Source organism: Macaca thibetana, chromosome 4 (assembly GCF_024542745.1).
Source record: "Macaca thibetana thibetana isolate TM-01 chromosome 4, ASM2454274v1, whole genome shotgun sequence".
Lineage (NCBI taxonomy): Eukaryota > Metazoa > Chordata > Mammalia > Primates > Cercopithecidae > Macaca > Macaca thibetana.
This window is the reverse complement of record NC_065581.1, coordinates 57,259,636-57,273,815: the sequence shown is the minus strand read 5'-3', so window position 1 is coordinate 57,273,815 and position 14,180 is coordinate 57,259,636. Positions and strand designations below refer to the sequence as shown.

At 36.7% G+C, this 14,180-nt stretch overlaps 1 protein-coding gene across 18 annotated transcripts in view; it reads left to right on the top strand.

The window, feature by feature from the left end:
- DST (dystonin) overlaps nt 1-14,180 on the top strand; it is a 1,587,602-nt gene that overhangs the window by 1,473,711 nt on the left and 99,711 nt on the right. For all 18 annotated transcript variants that reach the window (XM_050788752.1, XM_050788754.1, XM_050788765.1 and 15 more), the window contains 8 exons: nt 58-266; nt 876-1,193; nt 1,671-1,837; nt 3,927-4,083; nt 5,021-5,147; nt 11,358-11,420; nt 12,014-12,255; nt 13,131-13,260. In XM_050788752.1, coding sequence (XP_050644709.1) covers nt 58-266; nt 876-1,193; nt 1,671-1,837; nt 3,927-4,083; nt 5,021-5,147; nt 11,358-11,420; nt 12,014-12,255; nt 13,131-13,260 — 1,413 coding nt within the window. The remainder of the gene's footprint in view (nt 1-57; nt 267-875; nt 1,194-1,670; nt 1,838-3,926; nt 4,084-5,020; nt 5,148-11,357; nt 11,421-12,013; nt 12,256-13,130; nt 13,261-14,180) is intronic.

Here is a 14,180-nt window from a genome sequence, read left to right as displayed (position 1 = left end):
AAAGGGATAGGGCAAAGAGAACTTTGTTGTTAATATTTCCTGATCTGTTTGGAGTAGATGACATTGTTGGGAGATACGAGGATCTGTCCAAGTCTGTTAATGAACGAAATGAAAAACTCCAGATAACCTTGACCCGTTCACTGAGTGTGCAGGATGGCTTGGATGAAATGCTGGACTGGATGGGAAGTGTGGAAAGTTCTCTGAAAGAACAAGGTCAAGTGCCTTTAAACTCTGCTGCTCTTCAGGATATCATCAGTAAAAACATTGTAAGTGACTTTAAAAAAAGTCCCATTTACAGTTTTTTGAAAAAACAGTTTTATAGGTTCAAAGTATAGATAGATTTAAGATAAATTTAAGGATATGAAAAAGAGACATTTACTGAATGTGAGTGTGGAAAGTAATGCACAAAATCAAGTGTGTAAAATGGTTTATCTGTGAAGAAGTGTAGGAAGGGCTTTGTGTACTTTTTCTTGAATATTATTTCTTATAGAGGGCTTATGCATACATTGAGTCTTGTCTTGTTTATCATTGTTTCAGCCAGCTGCACATGAGGTTAATCAGATCAGTCTTGTCTAGTCTTTTAAGAATTAGGACCATGGCTAATCCCCAGGCTCCATTAGATTCTAGGGGTTGCTGAGTAGCAGCAGCCTCCTGCCTCATTCAAGCAACTAGCCAGCTGTTCTTCACTCTCTCGGAGAGGTTTAGGATGGCATTCCTCAAGGGACAGATCAAACTTGTCATTCAGTTTCAACGGTTAACCTTCCTAGTCACAGGTTGTGCAAGCTTATGTTGTTAGGAATAGTCATTTTAAAAAATTCTGTCACATTATTGGTAAACATAATAATAAAACATATGCAATACTTGGTTTATTTTAGATGTTGGAACAGGATATTGCAGGTCGTCAGAGCAGTATAAATGCCATGAATGAAAAAGTGAAGAAATTTATGGAAACAACAGATCCATCCACTGCATCCTCACTGCAAGCCAAAATGAAAGACTTGTCTGCTCGGTTTTCAGAAGCAAGTCATAAACACAAAGAAGCTCTTGCTAAAATGGAGGAACTAAAAACCAAAGTAGAACTGTTTGAGAACCTCTCAGAAAAGCTCCAAACATTTTTAGAAACAAAAACTCAGGCTCTTACTGAAGTAGATGTGCCAGGAAAAGATGTTACTGAATTGTCTCAGTATATGCAGGTATGTCTTCCTTACTACTCAGGAGGCTAATCAGATAGATTAATAGTTAGGGCAAACTGATATACTTATTGACAGAATTATAATTGGCAATCATTTTAATTGCTTATAGATCAGTAAAGATCTATGTTTTACTCCTTTAAAAATCTCAAACCTTATCTTTTCCTTGAAGCCTTTGCTGATTGGTTGGAAATAAATATCATTTATCACACATATCATAGGTAGTATAAGTATCATCTTACGTACCAGAAACCACAAAGAGACAAAATATAGAATGCATTTTAAATCAAATAATGTTTACTGTGTTCTCTTTCAAGCCTATTTGCATGTTTATTATATTTAGAATACTGGCCATAGGCAGACTCATTCTTATGTGAAATTATGAATAGAGCCATTCTGATTCCGTACAGACCTCTGAATGGAATGCCATTTGAAGATCTAGCAATATTTATATTGACTAAATATCTTAATGCTTTGTAGGAATCAACTTCTGAATTTTTAGAACACAAGAAAGATCTTGAAGTTTTGCATAGTCTCTTGAAGGAGATATCCAGCCATGGCTTACCAAGTGATAAGGCTTTGGTTTTTGAAAAAACAAATAATTTGTCAAAGAAATTCAAGGAAATGGAAGATACCATCAAAGAAAAGTAAGTACCACTTTAAAAATTGTATTTTATTCTATTTATATTAATTAGAGTGAGATACTTATATTTACTTATATAGATAACTGAAACAATTTTGAAAACTTGAGAATAAGCATAGGGCTACTTTATAAATGTTTTTATATTTTGATCATTGTTTGCTATTAAAATTACATTATTTGGTTTAACATTTAGGAGGAAAATTCAATACTTCTTACATAAAAGTGGAAAATGTTACATAAGAAAAATGATGGTGGTAGTATATTACTGAAAATGATCTAAACTTGCTGTAGTCTCTGAAGCCTATGGCAAATATCACATTTTTATTTGCAAAGGCAGAAATAACCTTGAAAAACAGCTCGTGGTTCTTTGCTTTGTGAGCTCAACTCACAAACGATGTGCAGTTTCAATATGGCCTTTTTAATATAATAGTTTACTTTTTAAAGAGCAGTAGATGAGATAGGAAACTGTGAAAAAACAAGATTAGAAACAAGTGAATGAACCTAAGTTGAGCTAAAAAGCTATACAGGACCTTGTGATTGAGTTTTTGTGTTTCTGATCTTGTGTTAGTTTAGAATATACATTGGATTTTGCTAAAGTTTATATAGAAAAGCCTCAAAACATAGAAAAGTCATTTCTCTTCCAACTACTCTTCTTTATTTATTCAGAATTCTCTACCTGAAATGTTTGAGTGCTGCCTTTATTTCTCACAGAGCTATATGTTCCATCCTGTCATGTGGTATTTAATTCACATTGCATAGAAGAAACGTTCTTGGTTTTCTTAGGTGATATCTAGGTAGTTTCTTCTTTCAAATGGGTCAACTTTAAAATAATGTAGTCATCAGTAATTAATCCAGCTGCAGTGCATTCGTATTTGCCAGTGTTCTGCACGCTTGCATATGTGTACGTGTCATCCACATGCCAAATGTTAACTGTCCTCACAGTTGTTCATGTGTTGGGCATGTGTACTGCCTCCATGGTGCCAAGCATACAGAACAACCCATACAGTTCACCATGGAGTTTCTTGAGTCTCTGTAGGGGAGGCACACATGAACATTCTCCAGTCACTAGGTTTCATCTCATTTTGGGAGACTTTAAGCTGGACTGCCTGCCCCAGTTTATCCATCCATAAACGTGACTGTAGTATAGTGTAGAAACCACTAGGTGGCATTATGTTTTCCTCATGTCAGTGATTGTCAACCTTCCCCTTCTGGTTCTGTGCCTGCTGGCATTCAGCATCACATAAAGTGGACAGATCAAAGCTCATTGAATCTAAATAATGTTGAAACTGTTTGTGTATTCTTAGAGTTTATGTAGCATTATAAAGAGTGCCATTATATACAGGCTACAGATTTCTTGAATACTCCTATCTTTATGAACCTTGCCTGAGAAATAGACCAATAGTTATTTAGCTCAGGGGTTCCCTAACCCCTGAGGTACCTACAGGTCCATGGCCTATTATGAACTGGGCCGCACAGTAAGAGGTGAGTGGTGGCACCAAAGCTTCATCTGTATTTAGAGCTGCTCTCCATCACTTGCATTGCTGCCTGAGCTCTGCCTCCTGTCAGATCGTTAGAGCCATTAGACTCTCATAGGACCACGAGCCCTACTGTGAACTGCATGCAAGGGATCTAGGGTGCATGCTCCTTATGAGAATCTAATGCCTGATAATCTGCCACTGTCTCCCATCACCCCCAGATGGGACTGCCTAGTTTCAGGAAAACAAGCTCAGGGCTCCCACTGATTCTAGATTATGGTGAGTTGCATAATTATTTTAATATATATTACAATGTGTAATAATAATAGAAATAAAGCACACAATAAATGTAACGTGCTTTAATCATCCCCAAACCATCCCCTCTAGCTGGTCTGTGGCAAAAATTGTCTTCCACAAAACCAGTCCCTGGTGCCTAAAAGGCTGGGGACTACTGATTTAGCTGATTTCACTTGTCACCTATGAAACCTTTCCTCCTGTATCAAAGGGTTAGAGTACATACACATGGAAGATGGTTTCTTAACATTAAGTGTGTCATGAGAATAATAATTGTATTCTTCTTTCTGTGACTTAAATTCTTGTATGATTTTTGTTATGTAGAAAAGAAGCTGTAACTTCTTGTCAAGAACAGTTGGATGCTTTCCAAGTTCTTGTTAAATCATTGAAGTCATGGATAAAAGAAACAACAAAAAAAGTTCCCATTGTGCAGCCTTCTTTTGGTGCAGAGGATTTAGGAAAATCTTTGGAAGATACTAAGGTGAATCATTGTTATCTAATACTAAATTTTCATTTGTGCCAGTAATGAAAGATTAAAAGACTAATGGTAGTTTTCTTTGATCTAATATCATCTAAGTTTGATCCTCATATATGTACTGTATATTTTGTTGACCTTTGGAAATCATGGCGTGGGGCTTAACTAATTCTTTTGGAAAAGGACATAAACTTTTCCGTTGATTTGCTTTTTAAAAAAATATATTAATGAGTTGCTGACTATTCTAGTAATCAAGTTTCCTTTCCTACCAAATCTCTACTTAGTTTCAGTAATTTTTATACCATTTCTCATAATATTAAGTAAAACATCTTCTTCACTTAGCATTTTACTCTAGCTTGTATATATCACTATAACGAGTATTCGGAAAGAGAAGTTATTTGAATCTCCTGCATAAATAGTGCACAAGTCTTTTGTCATCTGCCTCAAGGCGTAATACCTGTGACCAGTATGGCATTTTTTTTTTTCCACTCCAAATTTGTGGATGTGTGTGTGTTTTTAAAAGTTATTGAAATTTGTAGGATTAAAATACACTGTAAAATGAAATTCTGAATTCCTATTTATTTTTATTGTTCCTAGTACCTTTTAACTGGTCTGTTACCTAGTACAGTTTTACAGACTTACAGTTGACAGTTATTTTGGAACCCATAGCAGCCAAGAATAGCCTGACTCCCACTGTGGCTAGGATTTTACTTGCCACTTACGAAACCTTTGAAGGCAGAATGGGCCATACATACCCCACCATTAACTGAGTTAACAGTCACCTGGGCTGTGGGAACAAATAAGTGCCTTTTTCTTTCATTGACTCCCTCACAAATCAGGGTCTACAATTATTACTACTTTGAGATATGTTTAAGAAATTGAATTATAATGTGCAACTTTGAAAATATTAAGATGGAAAAATAATGTGTTTTTATATCTCAAGAAATTACAAGAAAAGTGGAGTTTAAAAACACCAGAGATTCAGAAAGTAAACAACAGTGGGATCTCACTATGTAACTTAATAAGTGCTGTGACCACCCCTGCAAAGGCAATAGCAGCAGTTAAATCAGGTATGAGCTTTATTTACATTTATGGCAAAAACTGTAAGCATTGAGTTTACTCATGTCAATTTTGTGTATGTTATTTTTAAATTAATGCATAAAATAACCTCAGAAATACAAAGTGAAAGTGGCAAGAAACATGGCATCTATAAGCACACTGTGTTGGGAATGTATCTGTACTAATCAAATTTCAAATCCTTCTTATGTTTTATTTTATTAGACTGTATTTAAAATGTAGCTAAATTAATATGTAAGAATAAGGAATGTTATATTGGGGAAGGGAACAGATCATATTCAAATTTGTTTGCTTTTTACCTTAATTAGATGGATATATTGAAATTCTATTTAAAATATTTAATTGTAATATTTGATAAAGAAATGAGTCTGGGCAGCTGGGAAAGAAGTGAGGGAAGGAAATTGGCCCTTTTCTATACAGTGGACACTCTCTTATTTTATTCCTGTGTATTTCATTCTGTACATCATTCCCAAAGTAAACAATTATGCAGTATGTGAGCCAGCATATTTGTATCACAATCTAACTCATGGTTAAGCCACTTTTCTCAATAAAATGGGAGAGTCATATGTAAATATTGATTCTAAAATTAATTTAAGCAAGTTATGGTTATAGTTTTTAGTTTGAAACATACAGTAACAAGTTTTTTTAAAAAAATAATTGGCAGAAGGCAGCTCTGATATCTTTCTTCTGAGAGTTCTGAGTATCCTCTGTGGGGTATCTAGTCTGACCAGCCCCCCAGCTGTCCCTATTGTGATACTGATGTTCCAGCTGGGCTCTTCTCAGCCAACCATTTATTCCACTCTATTAATCCTATTTCAGGGACTACCCATATTATAATGGTGTGATGATTTCTCCTTTTTCTTCTAATCAGATTTCCTGAAATGTCAAGTTTTTTTTTTTTAGAAGAGGAATTCTATTGTGCTTTATTTATTTTAGCTCTTCATGTCCCCTTTATATTTGCCATAAATATCAAGTGTTTTTTGTTGTTGTTGTTGCTGTTGTTTTGGGATTTTTTTTTTTTTTTTTTTACTCTTGGTAACTACCAAGCATGGTAGGAATTAGTACTGAGCATCTACAGGATATTTTTACTTCCATCTGAAATCCCATCATGTTTAATTTTTTTTTAAGGGACAAAGTTAAGATTCAGATGTTTTAATGTTTCTGTTTAGACTTGCTATTATGTGGTTGATCTGAGAAATGTCTTTGTGTTTTGGATACGTAGCCAATAGATACTAGTATGAGAAAGTCTAACTGATATTTTAATATTCTGATTATGAAAAAGTACCAGTGCTAGATTGTTATGTAATAAAAGTGAACTATTAGTTTGCTACTTACTGATGACTAGTTTCTACTTGCTAAGCAATGGATCTTTGGTTCCCACGTTGGTGTTTGGTTCCCACAGTTAGGTATTATTATTCCCATCAGTTTGGCTGATTCGTTTGTCCAGTCACCTGGCTAGTAATTAATGAGGCTGGAGTTTAAAATCAGGTAAGTTATACAGCAAGACCTAGGTACTCCTAACCACCATGCTCTCTCTTCGTGTTGACGTAATATGGGTTTAATAATCGATTTGTTTATTTTCTTTTTTACTTTCAACTTCTTATGTATTTAAAAAAATTATTCTGCCTGCATTAAGCCCATAATAGCACTGTGTTAACTGCACCAGACAATTTTCAGTCCTTAAGTAAGGCAGATACTCTTTTGTCAGTCACATATGCATTGTTCAACACACTTATATACTGAGTACCTTCTGAGCTTCAGGACCTTTATCATTAAGATAATTTTAACAATAAAGTGAGAGGTGACTGGCAAGATGGCTGAATAGGAACAGCTCCAGTCTGCAGCTCCCAGCGAAATCAATGCAGAAGGTGGTTGATTTCTGCATTTCCAACTGAGGTACTCGGCTCATCTCACTGGGGCTGGTTAGACAGTGGGTGCAGCCCACGGAGGGTGAGCAGAAGCAGGGTGGGGCGTTGCCTCACCTGGGAAGCGCAAGGGGGTGGGAAACTCCTTCCCCTAGCCAAGGGAAGCTGTAAGGGACTGTGCCTTGAGGAATGGTGCATTCTGACCCAGATACTACACTTTTCCTACGGTCTTCTCAACTCACAGACCAGGAGATTCCCTTGGGTGCCTACACCACCAGGGCCCTGGGTTTCAAGCACAAAACTGGGTGGCCGTTTGAGCAGACACTGAACTAGCTGCAGGAGTTTTTTTTCGATACTGCAGTAACGCCTGGAATACCAGCAAGACAGAATCATTCACTCCCTTGGAAAGGGGGCTGAAGCCAGGGAGCCAAGTGGTCTAGCTCAGCAGGTCCCACCCCCATGGAGCTCAGCAAGCTATGATCCACTGGCTTGAAATTCTCGCTGCCAGCACAGCCGTCTGAAGTCAACCTGGAGTGCTTGAGCTTGGTGAGAGGAGGGGTGTCCACCATTACTGAGGCTTGAGTAGGTGGTTTTCCCCTCCCAGTGTAAACAAACTGCCAGGGAGGTTCAAACTGTGCAGAGCCCACCACAGCTCAATAAAGCCGCTGTAGCCAGACTGCCTCTCTAGATTCCTCCTCTCTGGGCGATGCATCTCTGAAAAAAAGGCAGCAGCCCCAGTCAGGGACTTACAGATAAAACCCCCATCTCCCTGGGACAGAGCACCTGGGGGAAGGGGCGGCTGTGGGCGCAGCTTCAGCAGACTTAAACGTCCCTGCCTGATGGCTCTGAAGAGAGCAGCGGATCTCCCAGCACAGCGCTCCAGCTCTGCTAAGGAACAGACTGCCGCCTCAAGTGGGTCCCTGACCCCCGTGCCTCTTGACTGGGACACACCTCCCAGCAGGGGTCGACAGACACCTCATACAGGAGAGCTCCGGCTGACATCTGGAAGATGCCTGAATACACCAATAAGTTCTGAAACTGAGGTAGTAATTAATAGCCTACCAACCAAAAAAAGCCCAGGACCAGACAGATTCATAGCTGAATTCCACCAGAGGTACAAAGAGTAGCTAGTAACATTCCTTCTGAAGCTATTCCAAACAATAGAAAAAGAGGAACTCTTAGCTGGGTGCGGTGGTTCACGCCTGTAATCCTGGCACTTTGGGAGGCGAGGTGGTTGGATCATGAGGTCAGGAGATCAAGACCATCCTGGTTAACATGGTGAAACCCCGTCTTTACTAAAAATACAAAAATTAGTTGGACTAGGTGGCAGGTGCCTGTAGTACCAGCTACTTGGGTGGCTGATGCGGGAGAATGGCATGAACCCAGGAGGCGAAGCTTGCAGTTAGCCGAGATCGCGCCACTGCACTTCAGCCTGGGTGACAGAGCAAGACTCCATCACAAAAAAAAAAAAAAAAGAGAAAAAGAAAAAGAGGGACTCCTCCCTAACTCATTTTATGAGACCAGCATCATTCTGATACTAAAACCTGGCAGAGACACAACAAAAACAGAAAATTTCAGACCAAGATCCCTGATGAACATCAATGCGAAAATCTTCAATAAAACACTGGCAAACCGAATCCAGCAGCACATCAAAAAGCTTATCCTCCACAATAAAATGACAAAAACCACGATTATCTCAATAGATGCAGAAAAAACCTTCGATAAAATTCAACACCCCTTCATGCTAAAAACTCTCAATAAACTAGGTATTGATGGAAAGTATCTCAAAACAATGAGAGCTATTTGTGACAAACTCACAACCAATATCATAGTGAATGGGCAAAAGCTGGAAGCATTCCCTTTGAAAACCGGCACAAGACAAGGATACCCTCTCTCACCACTCCTATTCAGCATAGTATTGGAAGTTCTGACCAGGGCAATCAGGCAAGAGAAAGTAATAAAGCGTATTCAGATAGAAAGAGAGGAAGTTAAATTGTCTCTGTTTGCAGATGACATGATTATATATTTAGAAAACCCCATCTTCTCAGCCCAAAATCTCCTTAAGCTGATAAGCAACTTCAGCAAAGTCTCAGGATACAAAATCAATGTGCAAAAATCGCAAGCATTCCTATACACCAATAATAGACAAACAGCCAAATCATGAGTGAGCTCCTATTCACAATTGCTACAAAGAGAATAAAATACCTAGGAATCCAACTTACAAGGGATGTGAAGGACCTCTTTAAGGAGAACTACAAACCACTGCTCAAAGAAATAAGAGAGGACACAAACAAATGGAGAAATATTCTATGCTCATGGGTAGGAAGAATCAATATCGTGAAAATAATTATACTGCCCAAAGTAATTTATAGATTAAATGCTATCCCCATCAAGCTACCGGTGACTTTCTTCACAGAATTAGAAAAAACAACTTTAAATTTCATATGGTACCAAAAAAGAGCCCGTATAGCCAAGACAATCCTAAGCAAAAATAACAAAACTGGAGGTGTCACGCTACTTGACTTCAAACTATACTACAAGGCTATAGTAACCAAAACAGCATGGTACTGGTACCAAAGTAGACATTTAGACCAATGGAACAGAACAGAGGCCTCAGAAATAACACCACACATCCACAACCATCTTGTCTTTGACAAACCTGACAAACGCAGTAGGGGAAGGATTCCCTATTTAATAAGTGGTGTTAGAAAAACTGGCTAGCCATATGCAGAAAACTGAAACTGGACCCCTTCCTTACACCTTATAAAAAAACTAACTCAAGATGGATTAAAGACTTAAACATAAGACTTAAAACCGTAAAAATCCTAGAAGAAAACCTAGGCAATACCATTCCGGACATACGCATGGGCAAAGACTTCATAACTAAAACACCAAAAGCAATGGCAACAAAAGCCAAAATTGACAAATGTGATCTAATTAAACTAAAGAGCTTCTGCACAGCAAAAGAAACTATCATCAGAGTGAACAGGCAACCAACAGAATGGGAGAAAAATTTTGCAACCTATCCACTTGACAAAGGGCTAATATCCAGAATCTACAAGGAACTTAAACAAATTTACAAGAAAAAAACAACACCATCAAAAAGTGGGCAAAGGATATGAAGAGACACTTGTCAAAAGAAGACATTTATGTGGTCAACAAACGTGAAAAAAAGCTCATCATCACTGGTCATTAGAGAAATGCAAATTAAAACCACAATGAGGTACCATCTCACACTAGTTAGAATGGCAATCATTAAAAAGGAAACAACAGGTGCTGGAGAGGATGTGGAGAAATAGGAACACTTTTACACTGTTGGTGGGAGTGTAAATTAATTCAGCCATTATGGAAGACAATGTGACGGTTCCTCAAGGATCTAGAACCAGAAATACCATTTGGCCCACCAATCCCATTACTGGGTATATACACAAAGGATTATAAATCATGCTGCTATAAAGACACATGCACACCTATGTTTATTGCAGCACTATTCACAATAGCAAAGACTTGGAACCCACCCCAAAGCCCATCAATGATAGACTGGATAAAGAAAATGTGGCACATACACATTATGGAATACTATGCAGCCATAAAAAAATGATAGTTCATGTCCTTTCCCAGGATATGGATGAAGCTGGCAACCATCATTCTCAGCAAACTAACAGAGGAACACAAAACCAAACACTGCATGTTCTCACTCATAGGTGGGAGTTGAACAATGAGAACACATGGACACAGGGATGGGAGCATCACACACCAGAGCCTGTTGGAGGGTGGGCAGGCTAGTGGGGGATAGCATTAGGAGAAATAATGTAGATAATGGGTTGATGGGTGCAGCAAACCTCCATGGCATGTGTATACTTATGTAACAAACCTGCACAGTCTGCACATGTATCCCAGAACTTAAAATATAATAAAATAAATAAAAATAAATACAAATTAAAAAAAAACTAACTTCCACTTATTGCTCTAAAATGCAATTTAATAAATATGACTCTTCCTAGAATAGAGGAATTTATTATGATAAAGCGATTTCATCACAAAAATTTTGTTGAATTAATATTTAATGATTAATTTATATAATATAAACATACTGAAGTGGTAGTGTTTAAGACAATACTTTAAGAATAAATTTTACATAGAAGAGAGGATATTGTTTGATATTTAAATTTTAGACATTCATTTGATTTTGAAGTTGAGTCAGTATTTTATGTTTTCAAATAGCAGTAACATTTTAAAGTGATGACTGTTGATGGGGTTTGATTTAATGCCATCTACTGTTAATGTATAGAAATGCTATGAAACTCTGTGATTATTTTAGTGTTAATATTTTTGCAGGTGGAGCAATATTAAATGGTGAAGGAACAGCCACAAATACTGAGGAATTTTGGGCAAATAAAGGTGAATATTAATTTTAATTTGTTATTGATTAATGTAATTTGGTGTTTTTTTAATGAGAGAAAATCTTAGAGGCAAACAGTAGTTATATTGAAATTTCAAGCCTGAATTACAATGGTATTTGGTCTAATAGTCACAATCTCCATAGATACTATATTTATATAACATTTTATGCAGTTTTGTGTATCTGAAATGAATAAAATCAAGTTGTTCAACTTGACTCTTGGTTTTGTTGCTTGCTTTTTGGTTAATTTGAGATATTTTGTCACTTGGGATAACATTATTTGACTTGATTTATTGAGTTTGGTGTTTGAGATATTGCTAAGTAACATTTTGTGGTTTGTGTTTTTTATTACATTTAAGATATCTTTTTTATTTTACTTGTATTATGCAATTTTCTTGAATTATTTGTGATCAAATAGCATTATAAGATGATCCAACCTTTTATTTCTAAAACATTTATGACTTTATCATACTAGGCTTAATAGTGACAAACTAGACGTTATAAAATATCTTGTAAAAAAACCTTTTATTTCTAGACCTCTGCTCCGAATGTCCTGAAAATATGTCAATATAGTTGTTTTTCTTACTCCTAGGTTTAACATCCATTAAAAAGGACATGACTGACATAAGTCATGATTATGAAGATCTTGGCCTCTTACTCAAGGACAAAATAGCAGAACTGAACACTAAACTCTCCAAATTGCAAAAGGCTCAGGAAGAATCAAGTGCAATGATGCAGTGGTTACAGAAAATGAACAAAACTGCAACGAAATGGCATCAGACACCTGCACCTACAGATACTGAAGCTGTGAAGACTCAAGTTGAGCAGAATAAGGTATATTCTGTGGGTGCACCTATGGAAGACATGAAAGAGAATGGATTAGCAGTTGGAACGGAGCTCTGGTAGTCAGAAGCTCTCTTCTGTTTTCTAGCTCTATAAACTTTAGCACATAATTTGACAGTTTTGTTTAATGTGCCTTTCTGTAGAGATTGATACTTTTTAAAAAATTTTGGGCACAGCCACGTTATAGATTAGCAAACTGTTTGGTGTAAGCCACTTTGCCACCTTTAAATCAGTGTAAGCCTGGGATGTTAACCAGTCAGCTATTAGAAAAGATTTATTTAAGGGCTAAATGTATGAGAGATCTATTCTCTGTTGTATAAAAATAGGGTGCTAATGCCTTCCTTTTATTTAATAGATAGTATTTCTTTCTACAGCTGCCAAGGTTGGGAAAATGGCTTTATATAATGGTGGCAATGATGGCAAAATTTCTACAAATTAACAACCTATATTTGAATTCTATAATGTGTTGCCCAAAAAAAGTGCTTATTCATGTGTAGATTCTCCACTTCTGGCAGCCTTTATTGAGACTGATTTTCTTACTTATTAAAATTTACTGATGTCATCTTTCTTTATTCCAGAGTGGCTTGTTTGAAAATATGAAATTCTTTCTCACTAATGGGGACAAGAGTCATTATCTCCATAGTCCTAGTGTTCCTCTGTGGGGATTCCTTTATCACACAGTTGAACACGAGCTAAGAAGAGGAAAGGAAAATAATTAATTGCAAAATCCAGGCCCTCACCCACCACAGCATTTAACAGTAGATTTCTTCCTCTTTTGGTCATTCTAGAGAAAAAAAATCCTCTATCATTATTGTATTTTTGTCTTTTGCTGTTTGCATAGTTTATTATTATTTTTCCTTTGTTAGTCATTTGAGGCAGAACTGAAGCAGAATGTAAACAAAGTACAGGAGTTGAAAGACAAGTTGACAGAGCTGTTGGAGGAGAACCCAGATACTCCTGAGGCCCCCAGATGGAAACAGATGTTGACAGAAATAGGTATGTTGCATTACTTAGATGAACGCCTGTGAAGAAAAGTGCAATCATTTTTCATGTTAATCATAATCTTCATCAGAAAACATTCAACAGAGTCACTTATTTTTGGATTTGCTTTAATGTTTCAGAATCTATTTTTTGCATAAAGTGTCATTTCAAATTATATTGTGCAGAAAATTGGCATATCTTATGTTTTTTACGGTAAACACAGTAATTAAATTTATTTTTATGAAGAATGTAGATACTAGTTAATGAAGTGCTGTGCATTGAGTACCTGTTTTCATTAATGTTTCTTTACTTTTTACTAGCTTTTGGTGCTTTATTATGCTTTATATATTTCCAAGCTATATTATATTTTAAATATTTCTTTCATTCATCTGGAAAAGGTGTGCTCCCTTCTCCTTCGTGCAGTTACTTCTGGGACCCCTCCTGCTCCGTGCTTTTTGCTTTTCTGCTCTTCCCCAATCAATTTTTTATCCAAAATTATCCTCCTACCCACATTCTGTCCTTGTATAAACAGAGGAGCATACACTGCTCCTCAGAGGTACAGAATTTTCTTTATAAGCCCTATTGTCTTACCAATTTTTATTACTATAATGATGTAGAAAATGAGTGTAAAGGGGGTAGAAAAAAAAGAAAATGAGTATAAGAGAACGGTAATAATTTTCCCCACTTCGTAGTTTCATTTGGAGAACCCAATAAGTTAAGTTGAATATGCCTCAAACAAATAGTACCTGGCACATATTAAGTGCTATGTAAATACATACTATGATTATAATAACTATTTTACTTTCAATTGTTCCATTACTAAATATTGTCCTTCCTTTAGAGTCAGGTGTGCTATGATAAATGTAGAAATCTCTAAGTATATTTTAGTTTGAAAAAGGTTACCCTAAGGGATCTTCATGTTCAGAGATATATTT